Below are 19,164 nucleotides of genomic sequence, written 5' to 3' on the forward strand. Positions count from 1 at the left end.
GAATCCCCCCCCCCCCAGCCCCCCAATCCTTCTGTTTTGGGCCTTATTTATGCATCCTAAAAATGTCATTTAATATTTGCTGATATTCGCTGTACTCCTTTTATTTCCCTCCAGCTTATTTGGCAGATTTTGTATCTAAGTATTTTCTGCACCAGGTAATAAGGTTGACTATGCTATTGTGGGAATTAATTCAGAGAATTTTAGTTATCAGCGGGTCATTATTGTATGCTGATCTTTGAGTCTTTCTTCTGCAACCTTTTGTAGTAAATAATGCAGCCAAAGACATGCAAGGAAAACAGTTTTGAAGTTGTGGCTTTGATAAATCCAAGACTTTCTGTGCATCTATAAGAAGAAAACATGGGCTGTTTTGAGTTCAAATTACTACTCTCTCTTTTGATGGGAGGTAAAAAAATAAATAAAATAAAAAGGATCTTTCTGCAGTGAGCTGACCCCTTTTTATTATCAGATTCTCTCTGCAGACGCAGCAAACAGAGATGCGCAGAGCAGCAAATCTTTCAAGTTCAATTCTAAGCGATGTATCGGAGGGAAAGTTTTAGGTCTCACCCACAAGCTCGTTAATGGGACATTTGCAACCTATTAAAATGATGGGCAGCTTATTGACACATTGTAGTGATTCTTCAAATGGAACCGCTACAAAGCCACATCCAGTCCTGATGTATGATTGTCGGCTGTTATTATTGGGAATGCGATTATGCGATCATGCCACTGGTCATTAACCTCCGTGGCGGTGTTCCTGAGTGTGGCTCGGGGTGGGATTTCAGTACCATTAGCGGTAACTCGGGATTGCTGGAAGAGGTTACTTACCTTGTTCCCGGGATTCCGTAATGTACTCCCACTGTGTACGGCGGCCAGATCCTCCGCTCGATCCTCTATGTGTTCCGGCTTCCCTTCCCTGCGAGCGTCGCAATGCAGGGAGGTGGAACCGGGGGCAGATTCAAAAAGTGTAAATCACAACATACACCAAAGATTGTAATCTTATTGGATTACATTACTGTATATAATAAATTGACCTCAGTTTGCCATCCAATGCTTTATCCAGTGCCCTTGCCTACAGTTTTACTGTACTATCTGCCTGGAAACTGGAGAACGACCATGGCATCAAAAAAGCGCGCCTGTACTTCAAACGGTTTATGATGTGCTGGAAAGCAGTGATAGCGATACATAATCACTTGCAGAATTGAGTGATAGCGATTCGTGGGGAAGTTCATCATCAGACACAGAAAGTGATTTCTACGATGATCCTGCGTCTGACCTCAGTGATTTGCGGTTTTGGCGCACATTTGACTGCGGTACGGATCACGTAGTGCCCCCAAGATTCCCATTTACTGGAGCACCTGGTATCAAAGTGGATGTTGAAGATGACATCCCCTTGGCATACCTCCAACTATTTTTGACCAATAAGATTATTGAAAAAATAGTTACGGAGACAAACCGGTACCACGTGCAAGAAGCTGCTACACATCAGAGGTTTTCAAGGAGCAGAAAGTGGGAACCAGTGACCAAAGAGGACATCTGGAAATTTCTGGGCCTGATAATTCTTCAGGGAGTGGTGGGGAAACCCCTGCAGAAGAACCAATAAATTACTAGCCACTCCATTCTTTGGCACGGTCATGTCAGAGTACAAATTTTCCCTGATGATAATGAAATATTTTCACTTTGAAAATAATGAAGCATTTGATGAAACGACTCATCCAGCACCCAAACTCAGAATTATGTGCCAGATAAAGACATCAGCATAAACAAAAGTCTAATGGCCTACAAGGAAAGGCTCAGCTGGATACAATATATAGCGTCAAAGAGGACACAATTTATCGTAAAATCTTTCATGCCATGTGAATCGAGCACTGGTTACATTTGGGATACTGTCCTATACACCAGTAAAGGAACCAAATTCAACCAAAAATAGAGTTATTATGGAATGGCAACCTCTACAGTTCTTTCATTGATTGAGCCATTGCTGAATCAGGGCTATTGTGTAACTACAGACACTTTTTACACATCTCCTGAACTCTATTGCCGCGTACACGTTATCGGACATTCTGACAACGAAATCCTGGGATTTATTTCTGACAGATGTTGGCTCAAACTTGTCTTGCAATCACACGGTCGCACAAATGTTACCAGAAATTCAGATCGTCAAGAACGAGGTGAAGTACAACACGTATGATGAGCCAAGAAAAATGAAGTTCAATAGCCAGTGCGGCTCTTCTGCTTGATTCCGAGCATGCGTGGAATTTTTGTGCGTCGGAATTGTCCACAAAACGTATTTTGTTGTCGGAAATTCCGACAAAATTTTTTCGATGGAACCTACACATGGTCGGAATTTCCGACAACAAGCTCCCATCGAACATTTGTTGTAGGAAATTTCCTGTGTACACAGCATAAGAGTTTCTTCTACAGAACAAAATGGATGCCTGTGGAACCATTAGGGCTAACTGGTGTGACATGCTGCCAACCTTTGGCAATAAGAAGCTCAAGACGGGAGAAATGGTTGCCTGGCAGAAAGGCAAAATGATGGCACTGCGATGGCATGACAAAAAAGATATGTGCCTAATGAGTACAATCCATAACACTTTCACTGTCATGGTACGCACAAAAGGTAGGAAAGACATCATGAAACCATAAGTGGTTATAGACTACAAAAACACAATAGGAGGTGTTGACAGAGCCGACCAAGCAATGACATTTTATCCAGCCATAAGAAAACAACAAAAAAGTATTATAAGAAGATATTCAAACACTTCTTGAGCCATGCCTATGGAATGCCTTCATTCTACTAAAAAAAAAAGAGTGACAAGCCTGTGGTTCATGCTGACTTTGTTTGGAAAATTGCAGAATGTATCTTTCTGAACCACCATACAGCAACAGCTGCAAACAGAGCTGGATGTTGTGCTGCTGTTGTTGTCAACCCGGAATGCCTAACCGGTTGTCACTTTATGGACCACATCCCACCAACTGAAAAAAAGGCAGCACCCACAAGGATGTGCGTAGTTTGTTGCTCAAAGCATGATGACACTGGAAGGAAAATCTGAAAGGAAACAAGGTTCTATTATCCTGATTGTGACATGTTTCAAAATTTACCATACCCGGGATGTTTACTTAAGCAATATGACTAGTAATATTGCACCCTTGTTTGGCCCAAAAAAATTTCTGTGTTTTTGATTTGATTACATTATTGACTAAAATGTATTGAATAAAATGTCTTATTATTATATATTATTTGTTATTATTTATAGTTATTTATTATATTATAATTTATGATTTCATTTTTCAAACTTTATCATACCCGGGATGTCTACTAGACTCTGACTGGTTTGAACAGATTTAAGAGAGTTATTCCTAAGAATTACAGGCCTACAATATAAAATGCCAAATTTCCATGCAAAATAATTGTACCGCTTTCATCACCTAAAATCCAACATAATCATAATGCCAGGGAGGTTAAAGATGAGTTATCCATTGGCTTTCCTTGTGTCACTGGTAAACCAGAACTGTAAGTGTGCACCACAGAGAGACTAAGGATCTCGGTTTGTTCAATAATTATTTTCAGTAGTGGAATTCTTTGAGGTCTTTTAAAAAGTGAGAGAAAACCATATCTCTGCCTTTCCTCTTGTAGGAGGGTGTTAGTCTCTTTTAGTATATCCTCCGCCTTACTTGCTTTCAGTCTGTGGTGGCTGCCTTTGTCCATCTAGTCAAGGATATATAGGGGGAAAGGAGTCTAAGGGAGAAAGAAGTGTGGAGATTTTCCCCCTGTATAGGTGTGCCATTGCCATCATGTGACCCCTAACTCGCCCTACATTTGGGAATGGACATTCAAAGAACACTGAGCATTGGGAATAGAGACTGTGATACCACTTGGCTAGAGAGCAACTAAAAGAACATGTGATGGCTAGTGAGCATTTAAGACTGATGAAAAATGTCACATCTATTGATGCCAAGTGTTTGAAGGCTGTAAATAATCAACTATGCAAGTATAACATTCATAAAAAGCTAACTCAATTAGCCATTCCATATCTATGTGAGCTGGGATGCAGAGTGAATGTTCTGTAAAGTGTTAAAGGTGTCCGGTGTGGAATCTGATGCTGGTGTCCATACCATGACCCTCTGTGGCACATTTAAAGTGTTGATAGTTCCACTCCTGGCCTAGTCTTTTGGAAGTGCAACAAACTGTACAATGGATTCTAAGAGCCCCACCAGGTCATGAGGGAACTGTTTGAAACATCCTATGGACCAGGGGCGGACTGACCATTGGGCCACTCGGGCACTGCCCGAGGGCCCTGAGCCACTAGGGGGCCCCATCAGGGTTGCCAGCCTCAGCAAAACCAGGGACAGTATGTAAAAATCTGTGGGTGTTTTTTTACATCTGTCTCTGAAATGTCCCTTACCAACATCCTATTGGTCTAAAAATCCCAAGATTATAGCATCCCAACCTTTCCAGTACCTTTGCAGCCAATAGAAACATGTCTGTGTATACTGTGTGTACATGTATGTGTATACTGTGTGATTTTGTGTGTGTGTGTGTGTGTACTGTGTGGCCCCATTAACTCGGATTGCCTGGGGACCCCATAATCTCCTATTGCCCGGGGGCCCCATAATCTCCTATTGCCCGGGGGCCCCATGAGTTGTCAGTCCACCCCTGCTATGGACTGTGAAGGTTTTTTTTTTCTGAGGGAAGATAGTTCCATTATTGGAACCAGTACTTGGGTATATGAATGCTGCAAGTGCAAAGTGAGATAACTAAATTGTGCTACTAGGCCTCAGGCCACCCACAGCAGCCTCAAAAGTTGGTGCCCTGTATCCTAGCCACGAGAAGGAGCTGGTCTTGCCTTTATGTTACAGCCTTGTCCCCATGATTACTTTCCTTCCCCCGCTCTCCATATGTTTGTCTCCTGTTTTTCCAACTTTTCTTTCCCTCTCTTCAAGCTCCTCTGTTCCTCTTTGTCCTATCGCCATTCTCTTCATCCTGTTTTCCAATCTTTTCTTATCCCTTTTCCTCTTCTTTCCTCCTCTACCTTCCCTAATTCATTTTCATCTTCTTTTATCTCTTTGCCATTTCCCTTCTTTTACCTTTTCCCCATCTCTATTATGTCATCTCCCTTGTCTTATAACCTCCTCCTCTCCCTTGCTTTCTGCTTTCTTTTCTCTCTTCCTGTTCTCTCCTCTCTTATCTTTCCCTTCCTTTCCTCTTCTTTCTGCTCAAATCTATTCCTTATCTCCCTTCTCTTATCCCTTCCTTCTCTCCCTTCTCTTATCTCATCTCTCCTCCTTCTACACTATATTACCATTGGGATCCTACACATGTGAACTTCAATGGCATCCCAGTCTTAGTCCATAGGGTTCAATATTGAGTTGGCCCACCCTTTGCAGCTATAAACATGCAAATGCACTTCTGGAAGAATGATCAAACATTCCCTTAGATACACTCCTAAACCTTGTGGACAGCCTTCCCAAAAGAGTTGAGCTGTTATAGCTGTAAAGGGTGGGTCAACTCAATATTGATCCCTATGGACTAAGACTGGGATGCCATTAAAGTTCATGTGCATGTAAAGGCAGGTGCCCCAATACTTTTGGCAATATAGTGTATTTTTGTAGAAAACCAGTTTTTAGAGTCCCTGAAAAACATATCCAATAAGGTAATTTCACTATGAGACCAAGCCCCATTATTGATGAAGGCTAATATGGCAGAAGACAATAGAATATGTCTGTGGAAACTTAATGATTCACTACAGGATCCAGAGAGCTGTATGCCAGGACAACCTCTGCTGGATGATAGTAATACATGGATAAAAGACTCTGGTAAGATAAGCTAGGGAGATAAAAAAAAGTTTCTTCTCCAATCCAATCTCTTCAAGCCATCTAAAAATAGAAGGCCCTTTAAATGAATTGGGAGAGAACGGTTTAAAATAGAAATTGATTAATCATCACAGATATAATCAGCCATGTATTGCTGACTGTGCGCTATGTCCGTCTGCTGGGCAGATGTTGGAACGAGATTCAGTAAGTGATGATAAGCACTTTCCACTTTGTCATTTATTTGTTTTTAACCCTTTAAGTAAATACTGGGCAAGTAAAAAAGTGAAAAACACAAAAATAAAAATAAATTATATTTTAAATGTATATACATTTATAAAAAAAAAGGAAACAATATGATTTTCTAAAATTCATCTTTATATTCCCACACTCCCCATCTCCCCATCAATGAGAAATCAGACTGAGAGTGGGGGGGGGGGGGGGGGGGGTAATACATCATGATCCAATTGGTCTATTGCTTTAACTTGTTTTCAGACACTGTGGGGTTAGAGGGTATGTGTTTGGAAGCTTATAGAAGCATGGGGGTGGGGGTGGGGAGGAAATATAGAGGTCCAAAACAGTCACCAGAAACAGCAAAGTGGCAATAGTGAAGAGCGGTATCACCCAGCAAGCTATTGTATGTGGCAAAAGCATCTGACCCACAAGAACTACTGAACAGATTTGCCAGTATTGTAGCAGAGAAAATGTTTATTACGATTGTTATGTTTCAAATGCCACTTTATGCAGTGATATAACTCCAGAGACCCGTGGGGGTTATTTACTAAAATTGAAAAGTGCAATATCTGTTGCAGCTCTGCATAGAAACTAATCGGCTTCCAGGTTTTATTGGAAAAAGCTGAAGTTAGAAGCTGATTGGCTACCATGCACAGCTGCACCATATTCTGAGTGCTCCAGTTTTAGTAAATCAGCCGTTTGAACAGTATACTTGGCACCATCCACAGGTAGCTTAAAGTGGTTGTAAACCCTTACAACACACTTTGACCTACAGGTAAGCCTAGATTAAGGCTTACCTGTAGGTCCAAGAAATATCTCCTAAACCTACACGGTTTAGGAGATATTTACTGAAAGACAGGCACCGCTGTCTACGGCGCATGCTGCGCGTGGCGGCTCCCATGCGCAAGCGCGGGAGTGCCTTTATCGCAGCTTCGCTGAATGACAGCGGCGGAGCGGCGAGACCCACCGAGAAGATGGATGCGCCGGACTACAGGGGACAGCGGTGACTTCGCTGGCTCCTGTGTCAGGTAGGTGACACATAATGGACTACTATGCGATACCTTTGCAGGGAATGAAAGAGGAAATAAACTCATCAGGGTTTACTTCCTCTTTGCCCTTGTACACACGGTCGGAGAATCCGTCGGAATATGTCCTATCGGACCGTGTCGTCGGATAATCCGACTGTGTGTGGTATGCATCGGACTGATTTCGTCGGAATATCCGTCTGACCCAATTTTCCAACATGTTGGAAATATTTCCCAACCAACTGGGCCGGTCGGACATACTCCGATCATGTGTAGAGAATTTTGATCGGACCAAGTGCCACGCATGCTCAGATCAAATTCCTACATCAAAGCTATTGGCTACTAGCCTGAATCTAGTCCCATCGTAACAAAATTACGTCATCACGTTCTGAAAGATCGGATTTTTCACCAACTTTGTCCAACCGTGTGTATGCAACAGTTTCGGACAAGATCCGACGGACAAAATCCGACAGGCAAAATCCGACAGATTTGGTTGTGGAAATCTCCGACCGTGTGTACAGGGGCTTTAACCTCCCTGGCGGTATGATTCAGTCTGGATTTAGGTGCTGAAAGCGGTACAATTATTTTGCATGGAAATTTGGAGTCTTATATTTTAGTCCTGTAATTCTTAGGAATAACTCTCTTAAATATGTTCAAACCAGAGTCTAGCAGACATCTCGGGTATGATAAAGTTTATAATATAATAAAGAATAATAAAAAATATTCAATAATGTAATCAAATCCTAAAACACTGAAAAAGGGACCCTTTTTGGTTGCTATGGACAATCTCCAAATTCCAGGCAGAAAAAAACAGTATTTATAATATAAAAGTGCATGCAGGTCACTGGACAGACCACTAGGGACAAATGGTGTGTGTATTTTTTAATACAGTACTGTAATCTGTAAGATTACAGTGCTGTGTGTATTTTGTGTCTTTTTACTTTTTGGAATTTGCCGTCGTTCTCCGCTCCCGTGCACCATAACGTTGCAGAGAACGGAGATCGGCGGCATTCGGCACTGTGAATCGAGCGGAGGACAGCTCGATCACACAGCGCGGCAGACATCGCTGGATCCAGGGGACAAGGTAAGTAAGTCTCACTGTGTCCTCCCTGCATCCAGCGAAGCCATCCCGAGTCTGGCTCGGGGTTACCGCTCCTGTCAGTAAATTCCTAACCCGAGCCAGACTCGGGATTACCGCTAGGGGGGTAAAGTGTTTCTAAACCCAGGACCCTGCAGTCACTATATCTGGTCTCCCACAGTACACAGAACATGAAAATGCAATTATTTTAGTAAATATAAACTGCTAAATACCTTTTCTCATCAGCAGTATATAGCACTCTTTTGACTTCTATCAGTGTCTGGCCGAGTTTTCATTCTTCTCTGACTGTCCTATGTGGCTGCATGGCTCCTGGCCCTCTGTCTGGACAGTGCTGTCCTCCCACCACCCTTCCACATAAGGTGGCACTGATGGGCACTAATATGCAGCACTGATACACGGCACTGATAGGCGGCACTGATAGGCAGCATTATTATGCTGCACTTATAGTTGACACTGGACACTGGTAGGTGGCACTGATGGGCAAGGATAGGCGGCACTGATGGGTGGCACTGATGACACTGATAGGCAGCACTAATGAGGAATTACTGATGGGCATTGATTGGCATCTGTGGTCGGCACTGACAGGCATTACTGATAGGCACTGATTGGCATTTGTAATTAGTACTGATTGACATCTGTGATGGGCACTGATTGGCATTTTTACTTGCACTTATCTGATAGGCACTAATTAGCATCTGCTGTGGGCACCTCTGATGGGGCTGCACTGATAATCATTGTGCTGATTATCAGTGCAGACCCCCCCCCCCCCCCCCATCAGGAGAGCTGCTGATTGGCTCTCCTCTACTCACGCCTTTTCAGCATAAACTGAGGAAAGCTGATTAGCGTTGCATCCCACTCTTCACAGTGATTGGAGATGCGATGTGGCAGAGTGGCACACTGCACCACTGATCGGCGCTCTGCGTGCCCCCAGGGGTGCGCACAAGTGGCTTATCCTGCTGGATAACTGACCCCCGCCCGGCCGTCATTCTGCTATAGGCCAGGAAGGATGTGGTTAATCGGGTACACACACTTCCAGACACTATACCTCTCACTGCTGCATGGTGACCGGTCTTGTATCTGCCCCCTCATGTATTTTCTATATGGTAGATGGAGCCTACTGGGTCCCTCCCACAGCTCTGTTCTCTGCACAAGCTATGTGGAGCACAGTGATGGTGTCACTGCTACATGGTAACATTTGGGTTCTCATAGGAATTTGGTGTATACTCCAGATGAATTTATATCCTTTGTGTCTATTGGGGGATATTTTAACATTTTTGTGCTCGGCGTTCAGCTTTAATGATTGTATTCGCTAGATTTAGGTAAGACAGTTCATATATATTGACACAGTTGCCTGTATTTGAATTCTGCACATTATATGGGTGATGGATGTTTCATTCACCCCCCAAACTAATCTCTCCTAATCAATATAAATATTGTCTTTACCAGAACTATTTCAAACTAATATTTTGATTCAATATTGGATGTTCGCCTTTTCTAGGGAAGAGTTATTCAGGACTCATAGAGAGCGTGTTTCATAATGGCGCATGTGACTGCCAGGGACTGGGAATAGAGTGAGGCGTCTATTATATGTCCTTTGTTCAAATAACGGGTTTGATCCCAGTTTGTACAGGTGCAGCCAAATAGGACCTGCCACTTGTCTCAAAAATAATACTATGCTGCGATGCATTAGTGGGCACTGTAAGATACCCTCCTTGTTATAGTCATTCATTTCATTTTTATTTATGCTTGGTAAGTACACACAACCATCCTGAAAATTACAGGAAGTGTGCGCAGAGTCTGAGTTTCCTGAACGTACAATGGGTGTCCTTTTAGAGGCACCTCCAGGCACTTTGTAGTGCAAAGTCTTTAAAGTGGTTTTAAAACCCGGACATGAAATATGAACAAAGCATATCCCTCTATAGCAGGGAAACTGAATTAACATTCACGGGGGTCTGGTCAGTACAATTTTCTTCCCGCAGAGGTCCAAGTGTCATATTGGTGATGACTCAGATCCTTCACATTACAGCCTCCCGTGCACGGCACAATTGTTTTCTATTGCCCTTGTAGATACCTGTGTTTTTCTAGGTCAGAAAAAAAATATAGATCTCTGCACAAGCATGGACAAGCCCTTACATCAGTGTCCTCAGTCCCCCCTTCACAGCACATCCCTCCCTTTTATATCACAGTCCCCCATCAGAGACCCCCAACTCACAGACCCCCCTCCATCACAGATCCATCTATCACAGATCCTCACTCCATTACATATCCCCCCATCACAGACCCCACTCCATCCTAGATCCTCTTCCATCACAGACCCCCCTAATACAGACCTCGCTCCATCACAGATCCCTCCTTCACATATGCCACCATCACAGATCCCACTTCATCACAGACCCCCCTGATACAGACCCCACTCCATCACAAATCCCCCTTCATCACAGACCTCCCATTACAAACCTCACTCCATCACAGATCCCTCTATCACAGATCCTCACTCCATCACAGATCCCCCCCATCACAGACCCCACTCCATCACAGACACCCCTGATACAGACCCCACTCCATCACAAATCCCCCTCCATCACAGACCCCCCCAAATTACAGGCCCCACTCCATCACAGGCCCCCCTCAATTGCAGATCCCCCATCGCAGCCCCCCCATTACAGACCCCACTTCATCACAGACCCCCCAAAACAGACCCCACTCCACAGATCCCCCTCCATCACAAACCCCTCATCACAGACCCCACTCCATGACAAATCCCCCTCCATCACAGATCACCCCCATCACAGATCACCCCCATCACAGATCCCCCCATCACAGCAGACCCCCCTAATACAGAGCCCACCCCATCACAGATCCCCCTCCATCACAGACCACACTCCATCACAGACCCCCCCAATGCAGACCCCACTCCATCTCAGATCAACTCCATCACAGACCCCCTTATACAGAGCCCACCCCATCACAGATCCCCTCCATCACAGACCCCACTCCATCACAGACCCCCCCAATGCAGACCCCACTCCATCACAGATCCCCCCGATACAGACCCCACTCCATCACAGACCCCCCTATTACAGACACCACTTCATCACAGGCTCCCCTATTACAGGCTCCCCTCCATCACAGATCACCCTGATACAGACCCCCCATTACAGACCCGACTCCATCACAGACCCCCCCCCCCCCCATTACAGACTTCGGATTCGGCCCGCGGTCCGCCATTTAGTGACACCTGCTCTATAGTGTGTACTTGTCTCAACCCAGAGCACTAAGTGTAATTTCTGTTTGCTGCTTCATTTCTCTGCTATCAGCATGAGTCACTTCTGACACATTTTTCTGACAAAAAGAGAAAAAAGGTAACGTTCCTGACTGATCGGGCTGCATGCTCGGATAAGTGTTTGGTATGGATTTTGGGGGGACCCCCACGCCATTTTTTTTGGCGTAGGGGGTTACCCTTAAAATCCATACCAGACCTAAGGGCCTGGTGTACAGTACCCTGTAGCCGAGAACCAACGCGATAGGATTGTGCTGGAAACATTCTCATGGGCAGGTGCTGTTGTTGTCGTTGCGTCATAGTTGGACCAGTGGACCAGCATACAGACGAGCGGACTTCCTGACAGGAACTGGGCTGGAGCCCACACATGATCGAATTGTCCAACGGACTCTGGTCTGCCTGAAAGTCGGATAGTGTGTATGCATCATTAGATCTCTTGGACATAATTCCTGTCCAGGTTCCTGTCCACCTGGAAGTTTTGGTTGTTCATGCCCACCTTGGTGTGACTTGGCTTCTCCTGTTACATTCTCAATAATAGAGAATAGAAGAAAATCCAGCAGGGATGGTGGGAGCCTCTCATATTGGGCACAACAGGTGTACAGACGCAGGAACTCAGTATAGGAATGGTGGGAGCTCCTCATAATGGGCACAATAGGTGTACAAACCCAGGAACTCAGCACAAGCATGGTGGGATGCTGGGGGCTCCTTATAATGGAGCACAGCAGGTCTGCAGACCCAAGAACTCCACTAAAGAGTCACATTTGGGGGAATTGACCCTTTAAATTACATCAAACAGGGCTTTACAAGAAATATTCCCAAAAGCAATGGTGAGAAATATATCACTGAAAATCCAGGTAGGTGCAATGTAGGTGCACTTCCTGTAATAGGGTGACAACGTTCTATCCCTAAAAAGGTGGATGTGAGGTTCTGGACACTTATAATTGTCAGTCAGGGGAGAGTTGATTAGGTTTGGTGATTGTACCTCGGCAGCTCAAGTTGGGGCACCCCATAAAAAGGGAAAAGGCCTCCATTGAGAAATAAAAGTGACATTGACAAAAAGAGTTTCAGGTGGTCATCTTAGGAGTCCATCATCATTTAATGTTGATACAATTAAAACAACAGGAAGAAAAAATATTTCAATGTGTTATGGAGGCCAAACAATTCCCCTTTATCAGGGCTGTAACATGACATACTGTATCTATGATGATCATTAACAGTCATGGTTCTAGATAATATGTCTTGCTTTAGCCCTGATGAAGGGAGAGTGTTGGTCTCCAAAACATGTTGGCTCCTTTTTATCTTGCTATTTTCTCCATGTAATTATCAATAAATGATAATGGACTTCAAAGACCCCTTGCATACTGGGCTGTTCATATGAAAGGACCATGTGTGCAAGGGGCCCAAGACGACCACCTGGTGCTCTTTTTGATCATTTACTATTTGATCGATGTTTTTCAGTTGTGCTTCTACTTTGTCACCCTGTAACATGAGCTTCTGACATAGACTCAAAGTAACTGTTTTCAACACCAGGAAACCACCCTGTTTTATCACGATAGTTTACATTTTTGGGGTTATATTTGAGATGTGCAAAGAGAGATCACACAAAAACGTATTAGTATAACGTTTAATTAGGTTATGACAGATACAAATATCAAATGGAATAATATTAGAAAATATAACAATAATACTTAACTAAAGATGACTTTTCACCACAGAATCCTGCCCGCTTCCATATGGTGTGGCACAGATGATTGGACCCAGGGGCATACTCTCCCTAGTAGAGACTGAATATTCCAAGTTATAGCTGTAGTATATAGGACTTGTGTCCTGGTCAACCTCCACTGAAAGCAACATGACCTTTTTAAGGACTTGGTTAGTTTGTAATGACATTCCTTTGGTATAACGTCAGCTTGTGACCAGGTGACCAGGATATTGGAGGCTGGAGACAGGAAGTGGCAATAAACCCACAGGAGATTAGAAGCACTGGGATACAACCAAGGATGAGAATGAAAAAAATGCTAAAACAAATATTTTTTACAAGGTCCTTTAATTCTCTTTTCTTCTCCTTCCTGCAGGACATGCATGTCATCAGCACAGATGAGAACCAAGTTTTTGTCGCCATCCAAGAGTGGAATCAGAATGAGACCTATAACCTGTACATCTCCGACACCAGGGGGATCTTCTTCACACTGGCACTAGAAAACGTGAAAAGCATAAAAAGCCCAGAGGGGAACGTCATGATCGATCTCTATGAGGTATGTCAGGGACTCCCGTTTTGTATAGGTCATGTTGTATTCCCAGCTTAAAGGAGAATACCAGAGATCATTTAAAGCTTATTAATAGGTATGTCATGTGAACACTTTTTTGTCTCCTTCCTCCTTCTGGATTCACCTATAGAAAGTAAAAAGGAGATCAACAAAATGTTAACCAAGCTGTAAGAAATTAGGCTAGTTTTAGGCAAAGTTTGTTGGGTTTCAGATACAAACTAGACTTCACACAAAATGCAGACAAAAGATTCTGTTAAAAAGGCAGATACAAGGCAAAGTAACAGGCTTTTTTTTTTTTACAATAGGTGCAGCTTCTTAACTTGCACTCGCTACCCCACCACCTCAATTCACTTCTGCAACTTGGATAAATATTCAAAACATCCAGGTGTGGCCAACACATTGCCTCCCCATAATTGAGTTGATGTTTGGGCAACCAATTACCAGGAGGACAGAGACTTCAGTTACCAATCACTAGGTAGAAGGATCCTTGGATGACCTATCAGCGGGTGGACAATAGCCTTGGGTGACCAATCACACAGGTATAGCAAACACATTACCTCCCCATAATAGAGCACTTGGGTAATTAATTACTGGGTTAAAGGGTGCCTTGGATGACCCATTACTGGGTGGATAGTAGCTTTGGGAAACCAATACTAGGTGGACGGAGCCTTAAAAAAACAATCATCAAGTGGAGGGAGCCTTATCGGGAATAGCATTTTATTTGTACATCAGCAGATAGGAAGCCAAGTCATGCACTGTTCTGTAGTGAAGCGGTTGTCTTCCAGTTATGGTGAACACATTACCTCCCCATATTGGAGTACTTCCACTAGGTGGAAGGAGCTTTTGGGCGACCAACTACTGGGTGGATGGTAAGCCTGGGAAACCAATCACCAGATGGATGGTAGTCTTGGGCAACCCAGCACAGGTCGAAAGAGCTTTGAGTGACCCATCACCAGGTGGAAGGAGCCTTGGGCAACTAATCATTAGGTGGATGGTAGTCTTGGGTGATCCATCACCAAGTAAACTGTAGCTTTTCTCGACCAATCACCAGGTGGATGGAGCCTTGGCCTGCCATTTACCGGATGGATGTAGTCTTATCAAGATTTATATCTCATTCACAAATAAGTAGATGTGAAGTCACAGCCATGCATGGTGCTGTAGTGAGAAGATTGTTGATGTCATCCAACATAAATGCAAATGATTCACATCACCTTCATCATTCAAATAGAAGTGTGAGTTCCTCCTACATATTGTAAATCCACCATATAATGAATGGTTTAAGAGCAGCAAAGTGTTCCTTTCTCGGAGTAGAGATGGTTGAAAAAAGTAATCCGTTGTATTTTTGAAATGTTGAATTTATATTGTTAATGTTACATTTAAGGAGATTTACTAAAACTGGTGCACCCAGAATGTAGTGCAGCTATAGATAGTAACCAATCAACTTCTAGGTTTTATTGTCACAGTTTAATTGATCAAGCTGAAGTTAGAAGCTAATTGGCTACAATACACAGCAGCACCAGATTCTGGGTGCACCAGTTATAGTAAATCTCCCCCATTGTGACAATGATTATAGAAAAAAAATGTTTCAATTAGAGACTGGCAGTCTCAAAGGGAGAAGCTACTGTTGAGCTCTCTGTTTAGGGAACCCAGCATGCTGTGCAAAACAAGCATCATTGGTGCACCTTATTTGATAAATGTGTATACAATTATGATTTCATGTCAATGTATATATATATATATATATATATATGTGTGTATATATATATATATATATATATATATACAGTGTTTATATATGGATGTATATATATATATATATATATATATATATATATATATATATATATATATATACATATACACAAGCACACACACACACACATATATATATATATATATATATATATATATATATATATATATATATATATATATACATTGACATGAAATCATAATTGTTTACACATTTATCAAATAGTATATATATATCTAAAGGACTGTCTAAAGTGGTTGTTTTCTCAGCTGCATCCATTTTTCCCAGGTAGCAGGGATAAAGGGGATGTTCTTAGCGAACAAGAAGATTGACAGCCAAGTGAAGACGTTTATCACGTACAACAAGGGGAGAGACTGGACTCTTCTGCAGGCCCCAGACTTCGATCTACGGGGGGATCCTGTCAACTGTGTGCTGGTGAGTGCCCTTCATGCTCCCCTCCCCAATCAACATGGTATTAAAAATATTGAAAACCTTCCTGGTTACATTACATACCTTAACCACTTGACTTTCAGAAGATTTACCCCCCTTCATGACCAGGCCATTTTTTTGTTATTTTAACTGACAATTACATGGTTGTGTAACACTGTATTCAAATAAAATATATTGTATCCAAATAAAATGTATGTCCCCCCCCCCCCCCCCCCCCACAAATAGAGTTTCATGGTGGTATTTGATCACCTCTGTGGTTTCTATTTTAGACCGACAATTATGAAAAAAAAAAAACTTACTTTCTGCTATAAAACATATCCAATAACAAAAAGTCAAAAATCTAATTTCATCATCAATGTAGGCCCATATGTATTCTGCTACATATTTTTGGTAAAAAAAAAAAAGTGTATATTGATTGTTTTGCGCAAAGTTATAGCATCTACAAACTATGGAATTATTTTATGATTTTTTTTTTTTTTACTAGCAATAGCGGAGTTCAGCGTCTTATAACAGGACTGCGATATTGCAGCCTAAAAATTGGACAAAAACTGACACTTTTTTCACTTTTTTGGGGACCAGTGACACTAATACAGTGATCAGTACTAAACATATGCACTGTCACTGTACTAATGACACTGGTTGGGAAGGGATTAACATCAGGGGCGATCAAAGGGTTAACTGTGTGCCTAGCCAGTGCTTGTGTACTGTGGGGGAAGTATTTTTACTAAGGGAAGGCATTAATCCATGTACCTGCTTTGCAGGAACACAGGATCAATGCCTTTCCTACTGACAGAATGTGTTCTGCCTTGTTTACACAGCCACTCTGGCTCTGTGCCTGATGATTAGTGGATGCTGGCGGACATCGACTCTGCAATACCCACAGATCAGCTCCTGCTGTGTCCAATCACAATGGGATTGGGTCGCCACCGGTGTGCAGGATCACGTACTAGATACATGATCCTGTGCAGGAGAGCTGCATTGCCATCGCAGGGACTCTGTGCTTCTCTATCCAATGCAGAGAGCTCATAGCTGGTGAAAGGGGCCAGCAGAGTACTGTGTTGTTTTGGAGGAAGCAATGTACACAACTCTGCTGGCCCCACGCACCAGCCATGAGCTGTTGCCTGTTGTTGATGCTTCAACATGTGCGTAGCCTATTGCATTAGGGTGTGCACATCAAAGTTTAAACAGATATACTGTGCATTCATGTGTGTGTGTGTATATATATATATATATATATATATATATATATATATATATATATATATATACACACATACAGTCTTCCTTGGGGCACTATGCCCCATGGGCGCATGATCTCCCTTGCCTGCATATTCAGAATGAGAGGGAAATGTTTCCACACTTCTCTCCATAAGCAGAGTTGCTCAGTAGGAGATCTTTCCCATCTTCCCATCGAAACACAGAGCAATAATGCTAATGTAATGGGGTGATTAGGGTGTGCCCAGGCACACCCGGCACTCCTTGTGCACACGCCTATGTGTCTCAGTACTCCAGTACTCCTGTCCCCTCAGCCCTGATGCAAGCAGTAGTTTGGCACTTGGTAGGAGTTATGTAAATATTCAAAAGCCTTGATGGATGAATGTCCGTCTTGAAGAGGTTCCAGTGTTCAGTGAAATCAGAGTAAGCTATTTCAGCACATGAGAAAAACTGTGCATTTAAATTGAGCTTTTTTGCCTTATATTTCACCCTAACCACAAACTTTTCACAGTTTTCTATTGGTGTTATTTTTATCACAACTTTCCATTTCAGACTTTCATAAATCAAAGAAACAAAGGACAATCTTATGGCTAGGCCCCTGATTGTATCCCTACATTAGCGCAGCATGAATAGTTTTACACCCATGTAATTTCTTCCTAGTTACAGTCCAGATCAATCCACATACATATCGAATTTTAATGTGGAGAACAAAAAAAAAAAGATTTATGCAGAAGAACAGACAAATGATTTCTATAAAACATATTGATCACCTAAAATCAGCAAATCTATTGTATTCATTATAAAACGGCCGCTGAATGTGTAATTGACATCTCCTTGGTGGGGTGATCAATATGAAGCCCTCTACAAATCGCACCTTTTCAAGTAAACTAGGAGGATTGGTTTTACAGATGAATGTTAATTCTCATTAGGGAAGGCAGGCTTTATGTTCATGACGGGGCAAATTATTGATATGGCTGTAAGTAAAATGGAACATGTTTTGGTTTTATATTTTTATGTGTAGCTCTACCCCCGTAGGAGCCGCTGTAATTTAACTGATCTTTCCCAAGATTAGTGCAGAGGCAGCCAGGCACACAGCAGCATTTTGTTCACTCTGACTCCCTAATCAGTCTAGTTCAGGGGTCTCCAAACTATCTAAACAAAGGGCCAGTTTACTGCCCTTCAGATTTTAGGGAGGCGGGACTGTTGGGAGTAGAACATGCCCTGTCATTGTGGGAGAAAATAATGCAATCTTTGGTATTAGGGGGGAGGAATAGAGCTCCATCATTTGTGTCAGTGGGAGAAATAGTGCCCTATCATTGGTTTTAGTGGGAGGAATATTTCCCTGTTATTGTCAGTGAAAGGAATAGTTCCCATCATTGGTGTCAGTGGGAGGAATGGTCCCCATCATTGGGGTTAGTGGAAGCAATAGTGCCCTATCATTGATGTCAGTGGAAGGAATAGTGTCCCATCATTGCTGTTATTGGGAGGAATAGTGCCCATCATTGGTGTCAGTGGGAGGAATAGTGCCCATCATTGGTGTCAGTGGGAGGAATAGTGCCCCATCACTGGTGTCAGTGGGAGGAATAGTGCCCCATCATTTGTTTCAGTGGAAGCAAAAGGGCCCCATCAGTGGTGTCTATAGGTAGAATAATGCCCCATAATTGGTGTCAGTGGGACGAATAATGTCCAAATGGGCTTATCTGCTGCTTAACAGCAGACAGGAAAACAGGAAACTTTATTATACAGAGAAAAGAGAGTTTGCCATAGAGCAGCTATAAACTTATAAACACTGTCATGTACTGGCTGATGTAGTTGTTGCACAAAACACATGAACAATGTATTACAACGTAAAACTATTTTGGCTCTGCCCCTGACATATTCCATTAGGTCTGCTTTAATGGCCAGCAGGTGGAGCGATTTCTGCCTATGTAGAATATGACTGGCTGAGCCAGCCAATTTAGCCAATAATCAGGAGCGGACTTGATGGGGAACAGAAACACTGTAAAACTATTCTGGCTCTGACCTGGATG

The 19,164-nt window shown here is 42.8% G+C and overlaps 1 protein-coding gene across 5 annotated transcripts in view; it reads left to right on the forward strand.

Annotated features, from left to right (window-relative positions):
• SORCS1 (sortilin related VPS10 domain containing receptor 1) overlaps positions 1 to 19,164 on the forward strand; it is a 1,028,639-nt gene that overhangs the window by 775,629 nt on the left and 233,846 nt on the right. For all 5 annotated transcript variants that reach the window (XM_077455080.1, XM_077455083.1, XM_077455081.1 and 2 more), the window contains exons 9-10: positions 13,525 to 13,704; positions 15,758 to 15,904. In XM_077455080.1, coding sequence (XP_077311206.1) covers positions 13,525 to 13,704; positions 15,758 to 15,904 — 327 coding nt within the window. The remainder of the gene's footprint in view (positions 1 to 13,524; positions 13,705 to 15,757; positions 15,905 to 19,164) is intronic.

This window comes from Lithobates pipiens, unplaced genomic scaffold, assembly GCF_037356315.1.
Source record: "Lithobates pipiens isolate NorthernLeopardFrog02 unplaced genomic scaffold, aLitPip1_a1.2 Scaffold_25, whole genome shotgun sequence".
Classification (NCBI taxonomy): domain Eukaryota; kingdom Metazoa; phylum Chordata; class Amphibia; order Anura; family Ranidae; genus Lithobates; species Lithobates pipiens.